Source organism: Fusarium flagelliforme (assembly GCF_020744385.1).
Source record: "Fusarium flagelliforme strain FIESC 12 MPI-CAGE-AA-0113 chromosome Unknown B0J16scaffold_5, whole genome shotgun sequence".
Classification (NCBI taxonomy): Eukaryota; Fungi; Ascomycota; class Sordariomycetes; order Hypocreales; family Nectriaceae; genus Fusarium; species Fusarium flagelliforme.
Genome location: NW_025763507.1, coordinates 485974 through 501263, shown reverse-complemented (window position 1 = coordinate 501263; position 15290 = coordinate 485974). Strand labels below are relative to the sequence as shown.

The 15290-nt window shown below is 47.8% G+C and overlaps 7 protein-coding genes across 7 annotated transcripts; 5 read left to right on the top strand and 2 right to left on the bottom strand.

Moving 5' to 3' along the window:
* The first annotated feature begins 854 nt into the window (after positions 1 to 854).
* B0J16DRAFT_400661 (uncharacterized protein) lies at positions 855 to 1629 on the top strand. Its single transcript, XM_046132538.1, has one exon. It carries the CDS (start codon positions 912 to 914, stop codon positions 1527 to 1529), a length of 618 nt encoding a protein of 205 aa, XP_045980869.1. The 5' UTR covers positions 855 to 911; the 3' UTR covers positions 1530 to 1629.
* Positions 1630 to 4582, bottom strand: B0J16DRAFT_363325 (uncharacterized protein). The gene is made up of 7 exons (XM_046129868.1): positions 4378 to 4582; positions 4082 to 4329; positions 3230 to 4033; positions 2953 to 3179; positions 2748 to 2839; positions 2187 to 2625; positions 1630 to 2139 (listed from the first exon to the last, which is right to left on the bottom strand). Exons 1-7 carry the CDS (start codon positions 4553 to 4555, stop codon positions 1923 to 1925), a joined length of 2205 nt encoding a protein of 734 aa, XP_045980868.1. The 5' UTR covers positions 4556 to 4582; the 3' UTR covers positions 1630 to 1922.
* A 750-nt stretch (positions 4583 to 5332) lies between these two features.
* B0J16DRAFT_415638 (amino acid/polyamine transporter I) lies at positions 5333 to 7321 on the top strand (the record flags this gene model as incomplete). Its single annotated transcript, XM_046133538.1, has 10 exons — positions 5333 to 5430; positions 5483 to 5631; positions 5679 to 5734; positions 5779 to 5848; positions 5895 to 6050; positions 6100 to 6361; positions 6408 to 6948; positions 6996 to 7041; positions 7090 to 7172; positions 7226 to 7321. Exons 1-10 carry the CDS (start codon positions 5348 to 5350, stop codon positions 7319 to 7321), a joined length of 1542 nt encoding a protein of 513 aa, XP_045980867.1. The 5' UTR covers positions 5333 to 5347.
* A 1039-nt stretch (positions 7322 to 8360) lies between these two features.
* B0J16DRAFT_288497 (flavoprotein-like protein) lies at positions 8361 to 9505 on the top strand. Its single transcript, XM_046124184.1, has 3 exons — positions 8361 to 8739; positions 8789 to 8987; positions 9042 to 9505. Exons 1-3 carry the CDS (start codon positions 8366 to 8368, stop codon positions 9420 to 9422), a joined length of 954 nt encoding a protein of 317 aa, XP_045980866.1. The 5' UTR covers positions 8361 to 8365; the 3' UTR covers positions 9423 to 9505.
* A 62-nt stretch (positions 9506 to 9567) lies between these two features.
* B0J16DRAFT_321214 (S-adenosyl-L-methionine-dependent methyltransferase) lies at positions 9568 to 10662 on the bottom strand (the record flags this gene model as incomplete). Its single annotated transcript, XM_046125624.1, has 5 exons — positions 9568 to 9608; positions 9662 to 9865; positions 9918 to 10260; positions 10308 to 10412; positions 10471 to 10662. 5 exons carry the CDS (start codon positions 10660 to 10662, stop codon positions 9568 to 9570), a joined length of 885 nt encoding a protein of 294 aa, XP_045980865.1.
* Positions 10663 to 10943: 281 nt separating this feature from the next.
* Positions 10944 to 11657, top strand: B0J16DRAFT_385507 (Trappc4 protein; the record flags this gene model as incomplete). The annotated part of the gene is made up of 1 exon (XM_046131500.1): positions 10944 to 11657. The coding sequence occupies one exon, from the start codon at positions 10944 to 10946 to the stop codon at positions 11655 to 11657; it is 714 nt and encodes a 237-aa protein (XP_045980864.1).
* Positions 11658 to 12402: 745 nt separating this feature from the next.
* B0J16DRAFT_343686 (uncharacterized protein) lies at positions 12403 to 15234 on the top strand. The gene has a single exon (XM_046128086.1). It carries the CDS (start codon positions 12725 to 12727, stop codon positions 15128 to 15130), a length of 2406 nt encoding a protein of 801 aa, XP_045980863.1. The 5' UTR covers positions 12403 to 12724; the 3' UTR covers positions 15131 to 15234.
* Positions 15235 to 15290: the final 56 nt, after the last annotated feature.

Sequence of the window (15290 nt, the reverse complement as noted above, 5' to 3'; positions counted from 1 at the left end):
GCAGGGGTTTTAGGGTATCAAAGCTCGTCACAAATCGTACCTTGCGATGTACTCGCACCTTCCACACTCACCTCAAGACTGGTCTTTCAATGGCGAGAACGTTTGTCGAGTTGTTGATTGCCCAGTGTTTAGGAAGTTAAACTCCAACAGACGCGTCTTGGGTGAACATCTCGATAGTGCTCAACACACCAAGATTGAGAGTCGACATCGGAGCACCGCGACTGGGGCCTATGAGCCGGAACCCCCTTTCTCGATTTTGGATGTCTTCGAGCAGTAGGCCACCGTTATCTTGCTCAAGCACCCTGCTTCATAAGGCAACGCCATCCCGGATTCTCAGGAGGACTCGGGCGAGCAGTTTAGTGCTACTGTCATCGTGGGAATTGACAAAGACGTACAGACCCCACAGGACGTTCCTGATGATGAAAGATCCGACGCATCATCTGGCAGCATGGAAGTTGATCCTGTCGATGCGCACAGTGATCATTCTCAGTCCCGGGCGGACCTGGACGAGGAGTGTGATAGCACGGACACTGAAGGCTCCAGTAAAGGCGCACACGCTGGAAAGACTTTCTGATGAAGGATCCGACACTTCATCAAGCAGCGTCGAAGTTGACCTTTGTTGACTCGAGCAGCCATTACTCTGACACGCACATGGACCTGGATTCAGGTGGCGACTGAGAACATCCAAATTATCGGGCGCCTGGTAAGGATCAACCAGGAATGCCCTGTCACATTCCACCTCTTGAAGACAAAGAACTCCTATTACGACAATATCGAACGAATCTATTGTAAGAAATGGGCCACCCAACTGTCTGCAGAGGTCGCCCTGCCAGACTGGATGACTGGCGGGTTGCGGGAGATGTGCACCTTTGAACTTATCAAGACTTCATGGCATCAACCGTTCAACCGATATGCCTGGGTCGTTGAGAAGGAGATACAGGGGAGGGACATGTCATACCACTCTAATGACACCTTCCGTCTGGGTCATATCTTTTCTCTTGCCTGCAAGGTCATTCCTGAACATCGAAGAGACATGGGAATTTTGGGAAGAGAATTCCATCTTCCTGGTTGAAGCCTGTCGCAAGATGTTGGGATACTTCAAGACCCCCGAGGAAGTTGAAGAACACTTGCTCCTCACACCCGCTGAGATCTGGAGGACCTTCTCTGGAGAATTTGAGCTTGCCATCAACGACGTCAAGGAAGGCAAGGACTCAGATAAGGAAAGGATGGCACGCATGACTCCATGGGAGAATTGTGTCAAGCAAAGGGCCGAGGGGGACCCGCTCAGCGAAGAGTTCGTCTTTGACGAGGATGAGGATGAAGCTTGTGCTAGAAAGCATAAGTCTCTTGGCTTAAAGCTCGCGCAGAAGAAGGCCGCTATCGAGAAGGAAGGGGAAAGGCAAGCCAAGGCGATTCGAGCCAAGGAACGAGAAGAGAAGATGAAGGAAGGGAGGACACTAAGGAGCAGAACACTGGGTCTTGATAGATTGGCGTCGGGGTATCATAAGAATTCTCCACCGAGAGCCTAAGAGACGAACCAATTTGCTTATTTTATGATACCTTAGACCAGCTTTTAGGATACTTTATCTTTAGCGTCCTAACCCTTAGAGGATCAATGTATTTGTTTTGGGAACATGGTATTTCGTAAGCAATACGTACTGCAGGCTGTTTGTGTTCTACATTAGGATTCCGATTTTGCATCTCATCCACCGCCACAACCCTCTTTCACAAATATGCAGCCAAGTATCATATACACCCGTTGGAAACTTTTAACAAGGTAATTCCAACGATTTGTCCATGATCATGGATTGTCATCAAATCAAGAGAATTTTTAAACTCAAGACCTTGAATCCAAGCACAACTCCCTTAGATCTAATTTCGTCCTTTCTAAACATCAAGATACTGTCCGCCTGATTTCAGAATCAAGCTTGCTTCTTCGAACTGGCGCGGTTCAACTTCGCCCTCTGAGCAAGCATATGTCCAAAAAGAACATAAAACGCAGGAGCATAAATCGCCAATCCGAACCATAGCAAGTACTGATACATGGGGTTGCGAACTTGAGAAGGTTCAATGACCTCGTAAACGAGCTTCATCTCAGAAAGAATACCGACAGGGTAAAGGATGATGAACATGTTATATCTGCAAATCGTTAGTATATGTTGTTCTTTTGGAGAATGTTTGCATACCTCAACCATGTCAAACCAGCAGGCACACTTCCCAAACCTGTCTGACAAGTAAAATACAAATATCGCACAGCATCAGCAGCATTCCACGCGATAAGCATAAAACTATACGCGTTTTCTCTCGCGCCAACTTCAGGATAATTCCGGGTGATTGCCCAAACGATGGTGTTTCTGCCAGCGACCTGAAGAGCTGTTGTAGCGGGTGCAGCTCTAACCATTCCCGTCGCAGCATGGAGAATTTCCATTACGGTGAGCGTTTCTATCCATCGTGCTGTGACATTGAGATCATTCCAGACTGCGCTGTTGCCAGATTGAATGAAGAGGTGGGTTGTTTTGGCAAGGAGAGCGATGCGGAGGAGGGCGAAGAGGGTGTTGTAGATGAAGAGGTAAGTCGAAGACTTTTGGGGTTTGGTTGCTACCGCCATTTTTGTTTCTTCTGAAGCTGAGCTTCAAACTAGATAGTGAGTGGGAGGGTGATGATGAAGGTGAAGGGATCGTAGATTTGACAGCTTGAATCGAAATTTTGAGTTGCACTAATATTCACTAGCGCCGATGGGGTATCACCGAGGCTATCGCTGAAGAACTTCCCAAGAGAGATATTGCGCCGATGGAGATAATTACGGGTCTTGGAGGTGATTGGATCATAGTACGAGCAACTCATAGCTCGGAATTAGAATGAAGACATGGATAAATTAATATTTTAATGCTAACAACTTTTGCAATCTATACTTGACAGTAGAAAGAAAACCCATAAAGAAAAAGAGGTTACAGATGGCTTCTCTCAGACAAGCTAGAACGAAGAGTCATAGCAGCGCGCGTTCCTTCTTCAATAGCACCATCAATAAAACTACGCCACCCCAAAGCCCAGTCTGAGCATGCAAAGATGATGTTTCCTTGGCTGGCTCTCATGTCACCGAGATGATCACTCAACAGACCAGGTCGAGAAAAGAACCATGCGCCCTTGGCGAATTCATCCTTGGACCAGTTATGAAAGACCTACAACTCCATTAGCAACCATTCACTCTGATATATAATGTTCAACTTACCAGTCTTTCAATCTTCATAGGCGTAAATCCCTGGAACGCATCCTTTGTAACCTGAATATTCTCCTCAGGGTGGAAATGATTCGACTCTCCTCCAAAAGCAACAATGTGCGTATTTCCCTTTGGCGTAGTCCCATCTCCAAAACCATAAGAAAGCTTATTGTGGGGATAACTAATACCCGTCATCGATCTCAAATCTTTATCTGAGATTTCTGCGTGGACTTTGATGCACTGGTTCACATGCCCAATATCTGCAGCTGCTTTCTTCCCCGGTGACAAAGGAGGATCGAATTTGACGTCGTTGAGGATGTTTAGTGGAATAGCACTGATCATCTTCAATGCTTTGAAGCTTTGACCGCTGCGAGATGTGACTTCCACTCCAGCCGTGGAGTTTCTAACAGAGGCAACGGGTGTGCTGAAAGAGTAAGTCAAGTTACCAGTGGCGAGAGCTTCTTTGAAGAAATTAATCGCAAAGCTAGATTGACCACCCTTGAACTTGTACTTGGCGAGATACTCAATACAACCAACGTAAGTATAATTGCACATAGCCCACCAGTGAAGGAACTCGTAGAAACTAGTTGTCTCAAGAGTAGCACCACTGCAGAGCAGAACAAAGGCTTCAAGACCCATGCGCTCATTGTATGTAAGATCGTTCTTGATCTCCGCGATGCGGTCGGCGATGGACATGCGATCGTATTTTGCTGCAATGGGATCAAGTTTGTTTTGGTGGGGGAAGATGATTGCTTCGCGGCCTGATGCGCCGTCTATGTTGACTAGTTTATGAAGGGCGGATTGCATCAATGCGTCCTATACTCGTCAGTCATGTCCTCACAAACAGATGTGGTATTGCCTTACTTCTTCTTCATGGGTGAACTTTTGGGTTCCCTCTGGTGTAGCAAGAAGATACTTATTAATTCCCCTCGTGAAATCGTATGAGACTTCAAGTTCGTTCTGCATGTTGTATCGTTGGATTTCGCGCCAGACATGTGCTTGACCCCAGTGTACCCAGGTTCCGCCCATTTCATAAGGGTAGCCTTCTATGTTTGATGACCATGAACGACCACCGATGCGATCACGGGCTTCAATAAGCAAGACCTTGAGCCCTGTTTTCTGTTAGACCTGTTTTTGTGATGATGGGTTGGTAGATTTACCGGCGATGCTTGCGTCGCGAGCTGCGGTGAGACCACAGTATCCTGCTCCAACGACAATAACATCATACTTCGTGTTGGTGTCTTTTAAGTTCGAAGGAGGACTGATTGCGCCGATGGTTGGAACACCGGCCTTGAGGCCTTGGGACTCTGTCCATGAGTATCCGTCTTTGGAAGGCATTGTGTGAAGTGATTGAATAGATAGAACAACAACTAAGATACTATCAAAAGCGTAGAAAGTAAGAGTAGCCACAGCAAGTTAAGCAAGGACGGCAACTCATTTTATCCTCGGCCCGGGTTGCTGTCATGAACCTCATCGTATCATGTCTATCTCACCACCATTCCCCAAAGGAGTAATTTCTCGAGAAAACTCCACCCTCGGCGCCCCGGGCTGTCCTTGCTACCGTATCTCAACGGGGCTTTGATGAATACGCGAGCTATCATCGTCGCCCCAGCCTAGATGAAGATCTTAGATAACGTATCTCCCCTCTATCTTTACCGGAATAGGTAATTTTGCGAGAAATGACAATCTAGATCGCCTCCCCCGCAATCCACTAGTAAGAGTCAAGGTTTTGACAATCTGGATGATGTGGTGGTGTTGACGCGCCGGAACCCGGTAACCAATCAGCCACCCTCCACTTCTCGCAAAACTTCCGGATTAGGTATATTCAGTGGAGATCACACCCAGCTGTTCAAAACCTGGGGTAGAGTCATTAGCGTCTAGACTTATCAAGATACAGTGTTTTGGTATCGGTATATCGGCAGTTCAGATACGATATCTACTGTCAGTTACCTCTGTAGTCTGTAGTTGCGAAGAGGATCAGGAAAATGGGTTGTGCTGCTGGTCTTATCGGTGTACGACCGTCTCTAGACTAACACACGCCATCCCGTGTGACCTAACAAACTATATGAACCAACCTCTCCTCCCAAACCTCGCAAACAATCCAAATCATACACAAGAGACTCTCCAAACATGACTTCCTCTATGCAAGAAGGCGTGCTGCAGCAGCGTCTTTCGACGTTAACCATGGTCGCCATGGCGTTTGCAATCCTCAAGTAACTCATCTCCCCAGTCACTCCTTTGTCACTGTACTAACTAACCCCGCAGTACATGGATTGCACTCGCAGGTGTTATGGCGTATATTCTTCCTTCTGGAGGACAGGTTTCGTTTATTTACGGGTTTATTGTTTGTGTCTTTTGTAATTTGGCTTTGGCGGCTAGTTTGGGAGAACTTGCTGCTCTGTGGCCGACTGCTGGTAAGTGACTGATGCTGAGACATGTCTTTGTTGCTGATTGGTTGTAGGTGGACAGTATCATTTTATGTACGCTTTGTGTACACCTCGATGGAAGAGACCAATGGTATGTCCCCTCTACCTTGATGATACAATGGCTAACAGGAGAAGAGCTTTTTTGTTGGATGGACCAACATTGCTGGATGGTTGACTGTCGTCACTACCCAAGCCTTCTTCGCTGGTACGTTCCCTTGCATATCCTTGCCATCAGAGATTAACGCCTTTAGCCCAATTGATATCAGCAGCCGCAGTCGTCGCATCCAACAACGCCTACGAAGCCACCGCCTGGAAAACATATCTTTTCTTCGTCGCGATCCTATCCTTCGGCACGGTCGGTAATATCTGGGGAAACAGAATCTTGGGTCGATGGAATGACTGTGCCCGTACGTGTCACCCCCTTCATCACACATGTCTGTCTAATAAAGAGTGCAGTGTACTGGTCCGTCCTATCCGTCGTCATCATCAGCATCATCCTCCTCTCCATGTCTCCCAAGACAGACGCGAAAGAAGTCTTCACAGGCTTTAACAACGAGACTGGCTGGTCTGATGGAGTTGCTTGGATCCTTGGCTTGTTGCAATCGGCTCTATCACTTATTGGCTTTGATGTTGTGTTGCATCTTACAGAAGAAATGCCCAACCCTTCGAAGGATGCACCAAGAGCTATGCTTCTAGCTGTAGTCATTGGTGGTGTTACGTGAGTCTTTCCTTCATCTCTTGGCATATACCTACTGACTCTTCAGTGGCCTCTTCTTCATCCTAGTAATCCTCTTCTGCCTCACCGACCCAACCACCATCCTCACCAGCTCAACCGGCATGCCCATAGTAGAACTCTTCCTCCAAAGCACATCCTCCCGCGCCGCCGCCACCATTCTAGCACTTATGCTAAGCATCTGCTTCATCAATGGAACATCAGCCAGCATAACCAGCGCAAGCCGTTTGATCTTCGCAATGGCGCGCGACAACGGTATCGTCTGCCACAAGTTCTTCGCGCACATATCCCCCAGGCTTGACGTTCCTGTCCGCACAATCATGTTCTGCTATGTTTTTAATCTGTTGTTTGGTCTTTTGTATCTTGGTCCTACTGTGGCCTTCAGCGCGTATATTGCGAGTTGTACTATTTTCTTGAATGTTTCTTATGCTAGTCCTGTTGTTGCTTTGCTTGTTAGGGGAAGGGGTGTTTTGAGGGAGTATCAGACTAAGAAGACTCCTGCGAGGATGGGCTTGAGGTTTGGTGCTGTTGTTAATTGCGTTGCTGCTGTGTTTGTCATTGTTACTTCTATTGTAAGTCGATCACGCTGGACCCTCACACATGAGGCTAACTGTTTTAGTTCTTCTGCTTCCCTGCTGGCATTCCGGTATCTGCCAACACCATGAGTAAGTCTTCCTTTCTGTCATCAGACCAAAGCGACTAACCTGTCGTAGACTACGTTTCTCCTGTTGTTGGAGGGTTCTACTTCCTTCTCGCAGTATACTGGCTCATCTGGGGCAAGAACTTCCAAGGACCGGTAAGTCTATCAAGTGATCATCATATACCACGGTCTCTAACTTGTGACTCTAGAACTTCGATGCTATCATCGGACAGCCGTTGCAGGAGAAGGATTCGGGAATCACAGAGACAGTGCCAGGTAAAGCTGATTCTACAACAAAGGTTTAGAGGATGATTGTTCTTAGGTAGCAGAATCATTACACTAATATATGGAACATCTTGGAACCAGGAATTGTGAATACTTGCTGAAAGTGAGGTTGGGCATTTGGGTAAAAAGGTTTTTCGGACCAGCAGTAATGAGAACACTAATACAGGACAAAAATAATTACAACCCTTTATGCCAATTAAAAGGAGCATTTACACCATTCAATCATTGCTCCAAAGCTTACAGAACGCCCTTTCACTACCCACTTGGAAGGTCCCGAACAATAGAATCTGACCTGTCAGCCTAGCTGTCTCTGCAAGACTAGTCGTGTCTGCAAGCCTAGCCATGTCCACAAGTCTTGCTGACTGAACAAGCCTGCACCACTCACAGGGCATAGCAAGCCCAGCAAGCCTTGACGGCCTTGCACAAGCATAGCCTCTAGTGCAAGGTGAGGTTGCAGCTTGTAATACGACCATCAAAGTGTTCCACTGTTCGCATCTGTATTTTAGATTAGAGATACAAGTCCAGTCAAGATTCCATCTCGCTGTGTAGATGCAACTGCCGACGAGCAATTTTCCTCATACAGCCAAGCGACCAATCATCTGTCGTGTATGACAGTATTCCGAAAACGCAATTCATGGACTTTTGGCTGCAGCCAATAACAGCAGGGGCATGACACGGCCCCTGCCCATACCCTACCCAAAACTTTCTCTCTGCCCCGATAACGGATTCTCAAGGCGTTACCAGAATTCCGGAACGGTTCTCTGTTGGTGCTAGAATTAAGTGTAATCAGCCAGACCTAAAGTTGAGATTCCGAGTATATTTCCACGTCCTTGTATAGATCCCGTTCCTTCTGCGTCCATGTTCATATTTAAGACACTGTGTCTTGGTATTTGGGCACCCAGTCAGCACGTCTCATTTGCCATTCACCAATCCCATAGCCAAGTCAGGACACGCACGCTTATCTCGGGCTCAAAGTCCACTTTGATCTAGCCCCGATCCTCCATATCATATAAAATGCCCGACCCTTTGCGGATCCACACTTTATATTCCCAATATTGTGAAAAATGCATGCCATCTTTCGTCCACTACTCAATACTGCTCGAATAAGTGTTTTTTCTCCACAATCGTATATCTTACAAGCGCGTCGCACAATGGGTGGCCACGGAGATTTGAATAACACCCAAGCTGGGAGAACAGCAGTCGAATTTGCCACCGATCCATCCTTTAAACACAAATCGTTTGCTATCCCCCGGGATCAAGATGACGCCGCAATTCGAGACCAATACCGCCCTTACCTATTCGAAGGAGAAATGCTTTCTGACGATTGGGTCGCTGACCTAGAACTCAGCACAGCGATGAAGATGGTACAATCAGAAATTCTAGACAAGAAGCTTGATCGTCTTCGAATTCTTGTTCTCTACGGCAGTTTGAGAAGCCGGTGAGTACTAACAAATTCAAGTCCTGTTCTTCTTGCTTACATTTCCAAGATCATATTCGCGCCTTCTCGCCCTTGAAGCTTCACGAATCCTGTTCCGTCTTGGTTGCGATGTTAGAGTTTACGACCCTGCTGGTCTTCCTCAAAAAGACGATGTTCAACATACCCATCCTAAAGTTCAAGAACTTCGAGAGCTGAGTAAATGGAGCGATGGACACGTCTGGATCAGCCCAGAACAACACGGCAATTTGGTGGGTCGCTTAACAGCATGATGGTCTGAACTAGAAATGGCTAACGATTAACAGACCGGCATCTTCAAGCAACAAATCGATTGGATCCCCCTCTCAACCGGCTCCGTCCGACCAACCCAAGGCCGAACCCTCGCCATGGCCCAAGTCAGCGGCGGATCCCAATCCTTCAACGCCGTAAATTCTCTCCGTATTCTCGGTCGTTGGATGCGCATGTTTGCTATCCCAAACCAAAGCTCCGTACCGAAAGCTTATACGCAATTTACTTCTGAAGAGGAAGGAAGCCGGATGATGGCTAGTGGAAATCGCGATCGGTTGGTGGATTGTATGGAGGAGCTTGTTAAGTATACTATTGTTATGAGGCCGCATTTTGATCTTTTTGGGGATCGGTTTAGTGAACGGGAAGAGAAGAGGGTTAAGGAGGAGGCGAGTAAATAAAACGTGTTTATTACGAGGAAGCATCCGAATGTAAAAGCAGTAAGATTTACTTGGTTTAAACGGTAGACTCAAACCCCGACTTTTCTCCCAACACCGAACCCCCGAACGTAGACTGGGAGAATGACCGCATGTATATGTCTTATGTTTATTTGGCTCCAGGTTTAACAGCATAGATTTGGAATGAGCCTAAAGAGAGTCAGTCAACCACCAGGCTAGAACAAGAATACTAGTACACCTACCTGCCCACTGATTGAAATCAGTAATGCCTGAACGACCACTTGACAAGCCATCGCCTGTCTCCAGTGAACCTGTCGATTTAGAAGGAGCACATGAGGATGAGTCCTGAGCTAGATCTTCGCCTGCGCTCTTGCAGCAGGAAAACTGACCCTCGCTTGCAGTGAAGTAGACGTTCAAGTCGCTCTTCATGTCAACAATAAGAACATCTACAACCCATTAGACCAGCCTTTTAGTTGCCATAGAGTCACCCAAACGTACCTTTAAACCTAGCATTCTTAAGAAACTTCTCATACTCCCCAACGAGACTAGCCCCAGCAATGCATCCAACATACAAAGCAACATCTCTTCTTATCTCATCCGGTAACTCCTTGCGCGCTAATATATCGCTGACTGCAACGCGTCCGCCAGGTTTGAGAAGTCTAAACATCTCATTGAAGACAAGCTGCTTTTCTGAAGCGGGGACGAGATTGATGACGCAGTTGCTGATGATACAATCTGCTGTGGCCTCGGGGAGAGGGATGGATGTAATGGGGCTTTCGATGAATTCGACGTTTTGGAGATTCATGAGAGCTTTGTTCGTGTTGGCTTTGGATATCATGTTCTTCAAAAATTAGCGTTTGCTGCGTGTTATCGTCATGATAAGCTTACTTTGTTCATATCTACACCAATAGCCCTGCCGGATGGACCAATCTTCTTAGCAGCCGTCAAGATGTCGAAGCCAGCACCAGAGCCAAGGTCAATGACAGTCTCACCCTGAGATAGCAGTTAGTCAGAATCTATATGAGGCTATTCAGAGACTGAAGCAACCTACCTCTCGCAACTTCGCGAGTGCAGTCGGATTGCCACAGCTTAAACCCAAATTGGCACTTTCGGGGATGTCTTTGAGTTCTTCATCCGTGTATCCAAAGGCCTTTGCGACGGTCTGTTCATATTTTCCGGTAGCGCTCTTGGAAACCGAGCCGTAATGGTCGCTGACTTGTTTATATGTTTCTTTGGCATCCATGCTGTTGGTCAATAGTTTGAAGGATGAGTTAATGCAGTCAGTGTTCAATGTTCAGTGGCAGGTTTATATGCTGTTCACGTTAATATGTCGATATGTCACCGTTGCGAAACCCCCAAAGTAGAATGCCAATCATATCTTTTTGTCTAGCACCATACCGCACATTATCCAATCACAGGTTCGGCGGTTACTAAGGTTGCAAATCGATATGTCACCATTTTGGCTCGGCACCTTACCAGAATGAATTTCATCGATGACATATCAATCCTCGTCAACAAATCGCCATGCCTCAAAGAAAGATAAAACGAGTTTCGGATGAACATACTCGAGATCGAGTTCGCGATAACCAACGTCGACATCGTGCTCGGAGGAGAGATTACATCGCCACCCTAGAGGGGAAACTTGAGGAGGCAGAGCGGACCATCTCGAGGCTCAAAGAACATATCAAGGAATTGGAGGGTGGCAACAGTGCTTTGGACATGACACTACCGAAAGAAAATATGGATTCGACTGTGGCTAGTGCAATCGATGCCATGAATTTGGAAATCGTCGCTAGCTCTGCTACAGAGAATTATGATCTTGCTGAACCAGGACTTGGCAACTTGCTCGCATCAAATATGAGTCCATCTATCGCGTCACCTACCCTGACTCCTGCATCCATCTTCACATACCCTACGCCAGATTTCTCGTCGGAAACTACGACTTACGAAGGCAATACATACTTACTCCCAAGTCTTCAAGTTCCTACTCTAACACCTGCACTTCTGACAACAAATTCACCTTGCCAAGAATCAACAATCCTTTGCTCAGAAGCCTACATCCTCATCGCCCATCAAAACCACAAACACCTCTCCGAAAGCACGATAGCAGCTTTCCTATGGCCCAGCTTCCGCGCTTCAACTTCCCCCAACGAAGGATGTCGCGTTGCCACAAGCACCTTATATGTCCTCTTGGAATTCATTAGCAGCCCTCCTAACAACCACCAACAACTCTTCTAGTAGTCATCATGTATTTACGAGTAATTATTGGAATATTTACCTCCGTCATGCTTCGCAATGTGGGCAGTGATCGGCAGGCTGTTTCAGGTGTCGGATAACACATCCACACTCGCTTACGGAGGAAAAGGAATGGTTTCCGGATTGAGGGGGTAAAGCTTGTTTTTTTCGTCTTGTCCTGTGCTTGGCGAGGGAGTTTGACATCACGAGTTTTGACAGTAATTAAATACTTCTGGTTGCTGCTTGACATGACCCCCACGTGGTGCTGATATTGCATGTGCCATTTACTTGCATCGGCAGTTGTCTTGGTTTATTTTAAACTTGATCTGAGATGGCAGGCAAGGGCTCAGATTATTGGTAGTTTAAATGACTTGATCTCGCATACAGAGCGATAAGGTCTAGACCGAATACTCAAGATCAATCAATTCGAAACAGGCTCTCCTATCACGCTCACTTACCAATCAGCCAATCCTACCACTACAATTCCCTCACATTGCTTTTCCACAGAGCCTCCTCTCACCCTTAATAAAATCCTTCCCGAAACAAAATTCGAGCCTCAACTTTAACATTCAGGAACGAAAACATCCGCCAATCAGAACCTGGCCATTTGAAACGGCACCTTTGTTATCGTTGGTGCGCTTCCAACTGACCAGGATCTCGGTACCCTTGTCATGATCCACCCAAGGAATCGAGTTGTTCTTTATCACGAAATTTGGAAACGCGACCAGTTTGAGAGAGTTGAATCCTGGTAAATGTTCCTGTCAAAAGCAATTTTGACCGGAGAAACATACGTATGTCAACCTAAAGTGGTTAACGTGCCGAGATATTAAAGGTCTCCTGCATACAGCGATCGTCATCCATCAAGCATGCCATCATATGCCAGGATAGCAAACCAGATAGCACTCATTAATATATATCACATCGCACCTCCATCAATGTAGTTTCTCTCCTCAAGCCACGCTTCTGTTCATTCTTTCCACCGCAAGCCCGGTGTCTTTGCTCTCCTCTACCGCAAGCGGTATCCATTCTTTAAACGACCCTGGTGGTCTACCACACTCATTCTTTTCAACATGCGTTTCACTCTTTCCACCATGGCAGCCCTCCTGGGCCTGTCCAGCGCCCAAGGAATTCGATCTTCTGCCTACACCGATCCCAAGACAGGCATCGACTTCCAGCGCTTCGTCGACAAGGACTTCTCCGTCGCTTTCGCCGTCCCGGAGACTCTCGGAAAAGACCTCATTGCCCAGCTGGTCTTTCCCGCCGAGAAGGGTGCTGGATGGGGTGCTATTTCTTTCCGAGGCGGTATGATTGGTGGTATGCTCTTCGTCGCATACCCTGATGGGGATGATATTGTTACTAGCTTCCGCTTGGCTAGCTCTTATGCTAATCCTGAGGAGTATACCAACTCTACTGTTAAGGCGACGCCTATTCCTGAGGGTACTTTCGTCAACAGTACGCATGTGTCGTATACTTTCCTCTGTGAGGGCTGTGTTGAGGATAAGGTTACGAGTTTGTTGAACCCATCCCCTATTCTGGGTTATGCTTGGTCTTCTGTCGCTGTCGATGCACCTGCTGATCCCCAGGCTGTGCTTTCTTACCATGGTGCTGGCTTTGGTCAGTTTGGTTTCGATATCAAGGGCGCTGCATCTTCCAAGTATGCTACTTGGGCTGCTATGGCCAAGGAGACTATTTCTGCTCCTCCTACCGGTGGTAACGGCACTGTTCCTGTTCCTGGTAACTCTACTATCCCTCCTACCACTTCCAACATCACCTACGATGTCATCGTCGTCGGTGGTGGTCCCGCTGGTATCATTGCTGCTGAGCGTCTTGCCGAGAAGGGTCTTAGCACTCTTCTCATCGAGCGCGGCCCAGCCAACACTGTCGCTCTAGGAAACACTGCCCAAGCACTCCCCTGGAACAACACCCTCACTCCCTACGACATCCCCGCTATGGGAAGCAGCATGACCAGCATCGCCGGTACCAAGTTCTGCAGTGACACTGCTTCCACAGCTGGCTGTCTCCTCGGTGGCTCATCCTCCATCAACGGTCTGAACTTCATCCACCCACCTGAGCGTGATTTCTCCCGCTGGCCTCAAGGCTGGAGCTGGAACGATGTCTCCGCTGCTGCTGACCGTCTCTACGAGCGCAACCCTGGAACTACTCTTCCCTCCGACGATGGAAAGTACTACGATGACATGACCTACAAGGTCCTCGAGAAGTACCTCAGCGGAAAGGGCTGGAAGGAGGTTGACTCTATTGAGTCTCCTAACGAGAAGCACCAGGTTTACTCTCGTTGCTCTTGGTCTATCAAGGATAACATGCGTGCTGGTCCCGCCCGTACTTACATGCCCTTCGCCAAGGAGCTTCCAAACTTTACTCTCAAGCTCGAGACCAAGGTTATCCAGCCTATTCGCAAGGGTAGCATGATCACCGGTGTTCTTACCCAAGCTGCGGACGGAAGCAAACAGATCATCAACGTCAAGGCCGGTGGTAAGGTCATTCTTGCTGCGGGTGCTATGTCTACTCCTCGTCTTCTCTGGAATGCTGGTATTGGCAAGTCTGATGCTCTTGCTATTGTCAAAGAGGGTTCTTCTCGCACTGGCGTTACCCTCCCTGCTGACACCATCGATCTCCCCGTTGGACACCACCTGCAGGACCATGCTCAGGTCGTTCTTCAGTTCAAGCCCAAGACCAACTTCACCGCTTACAAGTTCAACGACATCGCTACCAAGCCTGTTGCATCTGACTTGGATCTCTACATGCAAGGTTCCGGTCCTATTACCCAGGCTGCTCAGCGCATGCACCTGTGGACATCTGCCAAGGGAGCTGATGGCCGCACTCGTTACCTCCAAGGAACTGCTTCTGCTATGGCTGACGGTGTCATTACTGTCCGCACATTCCTTACCCACGGTACTTCCACCGTTGGTGAACTCGGTATCGCTGCCGGTGGAAACACTCTCCTCAAGACCAAGCCTTGGTTGATCGACCAAGAAGACCGCAAGGCCATGGGCGATTTCGTCCAGTACTGGCTTGACCTCACCAGCGGTAGCAACTCCACCATGTCCTACATCACTCCCGGCGCTACCGTCGAGGATATCCTCTCCACCAAGATGATCAGCGGCGACCACTGGATGGGCAGCGCCAAGATGGGCACCGACGACGGCCGCAAGGCAAACGGTAGCGCTGTTGTTGATCTCAACACCAAGGTTTACGGCACTGACAACCTTTTCGTTGTCGATGCCAGTTTCCATCCTGATCTTCCTACTGGTAACACCCAGGCTATCATCATGATTGGTGCTGAGCATGCGGCTGAGAAGATTGCTGCTCTCAAGGTTGTCGGTGGTGGTAGCAACTCTACCCTTCCTGATCCTGTCTCTGCTCCTACGCCTGTTCCTACTCCTTCTAAGGGAGTCAAGTGTAAGCGAGCTCGTCGGGCTGCTCGTCGCTCAATTCATTTTCGACGATCAACTTACTAGATGGTAGTTGGTACTTGATGGTAGTTAGTTCTTCTTTGTACATTCTAGAATATTAGGCAGCTGTAAATAAAACACAACCTGTTCAGTCGATTGATGTCTCTTTATGCCAAGTGAAGACGAATAAGCATGCATGACGTTTCCGGAAGGCCCATTTATATCC

What these genes read in the sequence shown, in the direction of transcription:
- B0J16DRAFT_343686 (XM_046128086.1), top strand. Translation starts at nt 12,725, where the DNA reads ATGCGTTTCACTCTTTCCACCATGGCAGCCCTCCTGGGCCTGTCCAGC.
- B0J16DRAFT_288497 (XM_046124184.1), top strand. Translation starts at nt 8,366, where the DNA reads ATGCATGCCATCTTTCGTCCACTACTCAATACTGCTCGAATAAGTGTT. An exon ending in TACGGCAGTTTGAGAAGCCG is followed by an intron (nt 8,740 to 8,788) that starts GTGAGTACTAAC and finishes TACATTTCCAAG; the next exon opens with ATCATATTCGCGCCTTCTCG. An exon ending in CAGAACAACACGGCAATTTG is followed by an intron (nt 8,988 to 9,041) that starts GTGGGTCGCTTA and finishes AACGATTAACAG; the next exon opens with ACCGGCATCTTCAAGCAACA.
- B0J16DRAFT_363325 (XM_046129868.1), bottom strand. Translation starts at nt 4,555, where the DNA reads ATGCCTTCCAAAGACGGATACTCATGGACAGAGTCCCAAGGCCTCAAG. An exon ending in TCGCGACGCAAGCATCGCCG is followed by an intron (nt 4,330 to 4,377) that starts GTAAATCTACCA and finishes AACAGAAAACAG; the next exon opens with GGCTCAAGGTCTTGCTTATT. An exon ending in GTTCTTCAGCGATAGCCTCG is followed by an intron (nt 2,626 to 2,747) that starts GTGATACCCCAT and finishes TTTGAAGCTCAG; the next exon opens with CTTCAGAAGAAACAAAAATG.
- B0J16DRAFT_400661 (XM_046132538.1), top strand. Translation starts at nt 912, where the DNA reads ATGCCTGGGTCGTTGAGAAGGAGATACAGGGGAGGGACATGTCATACC.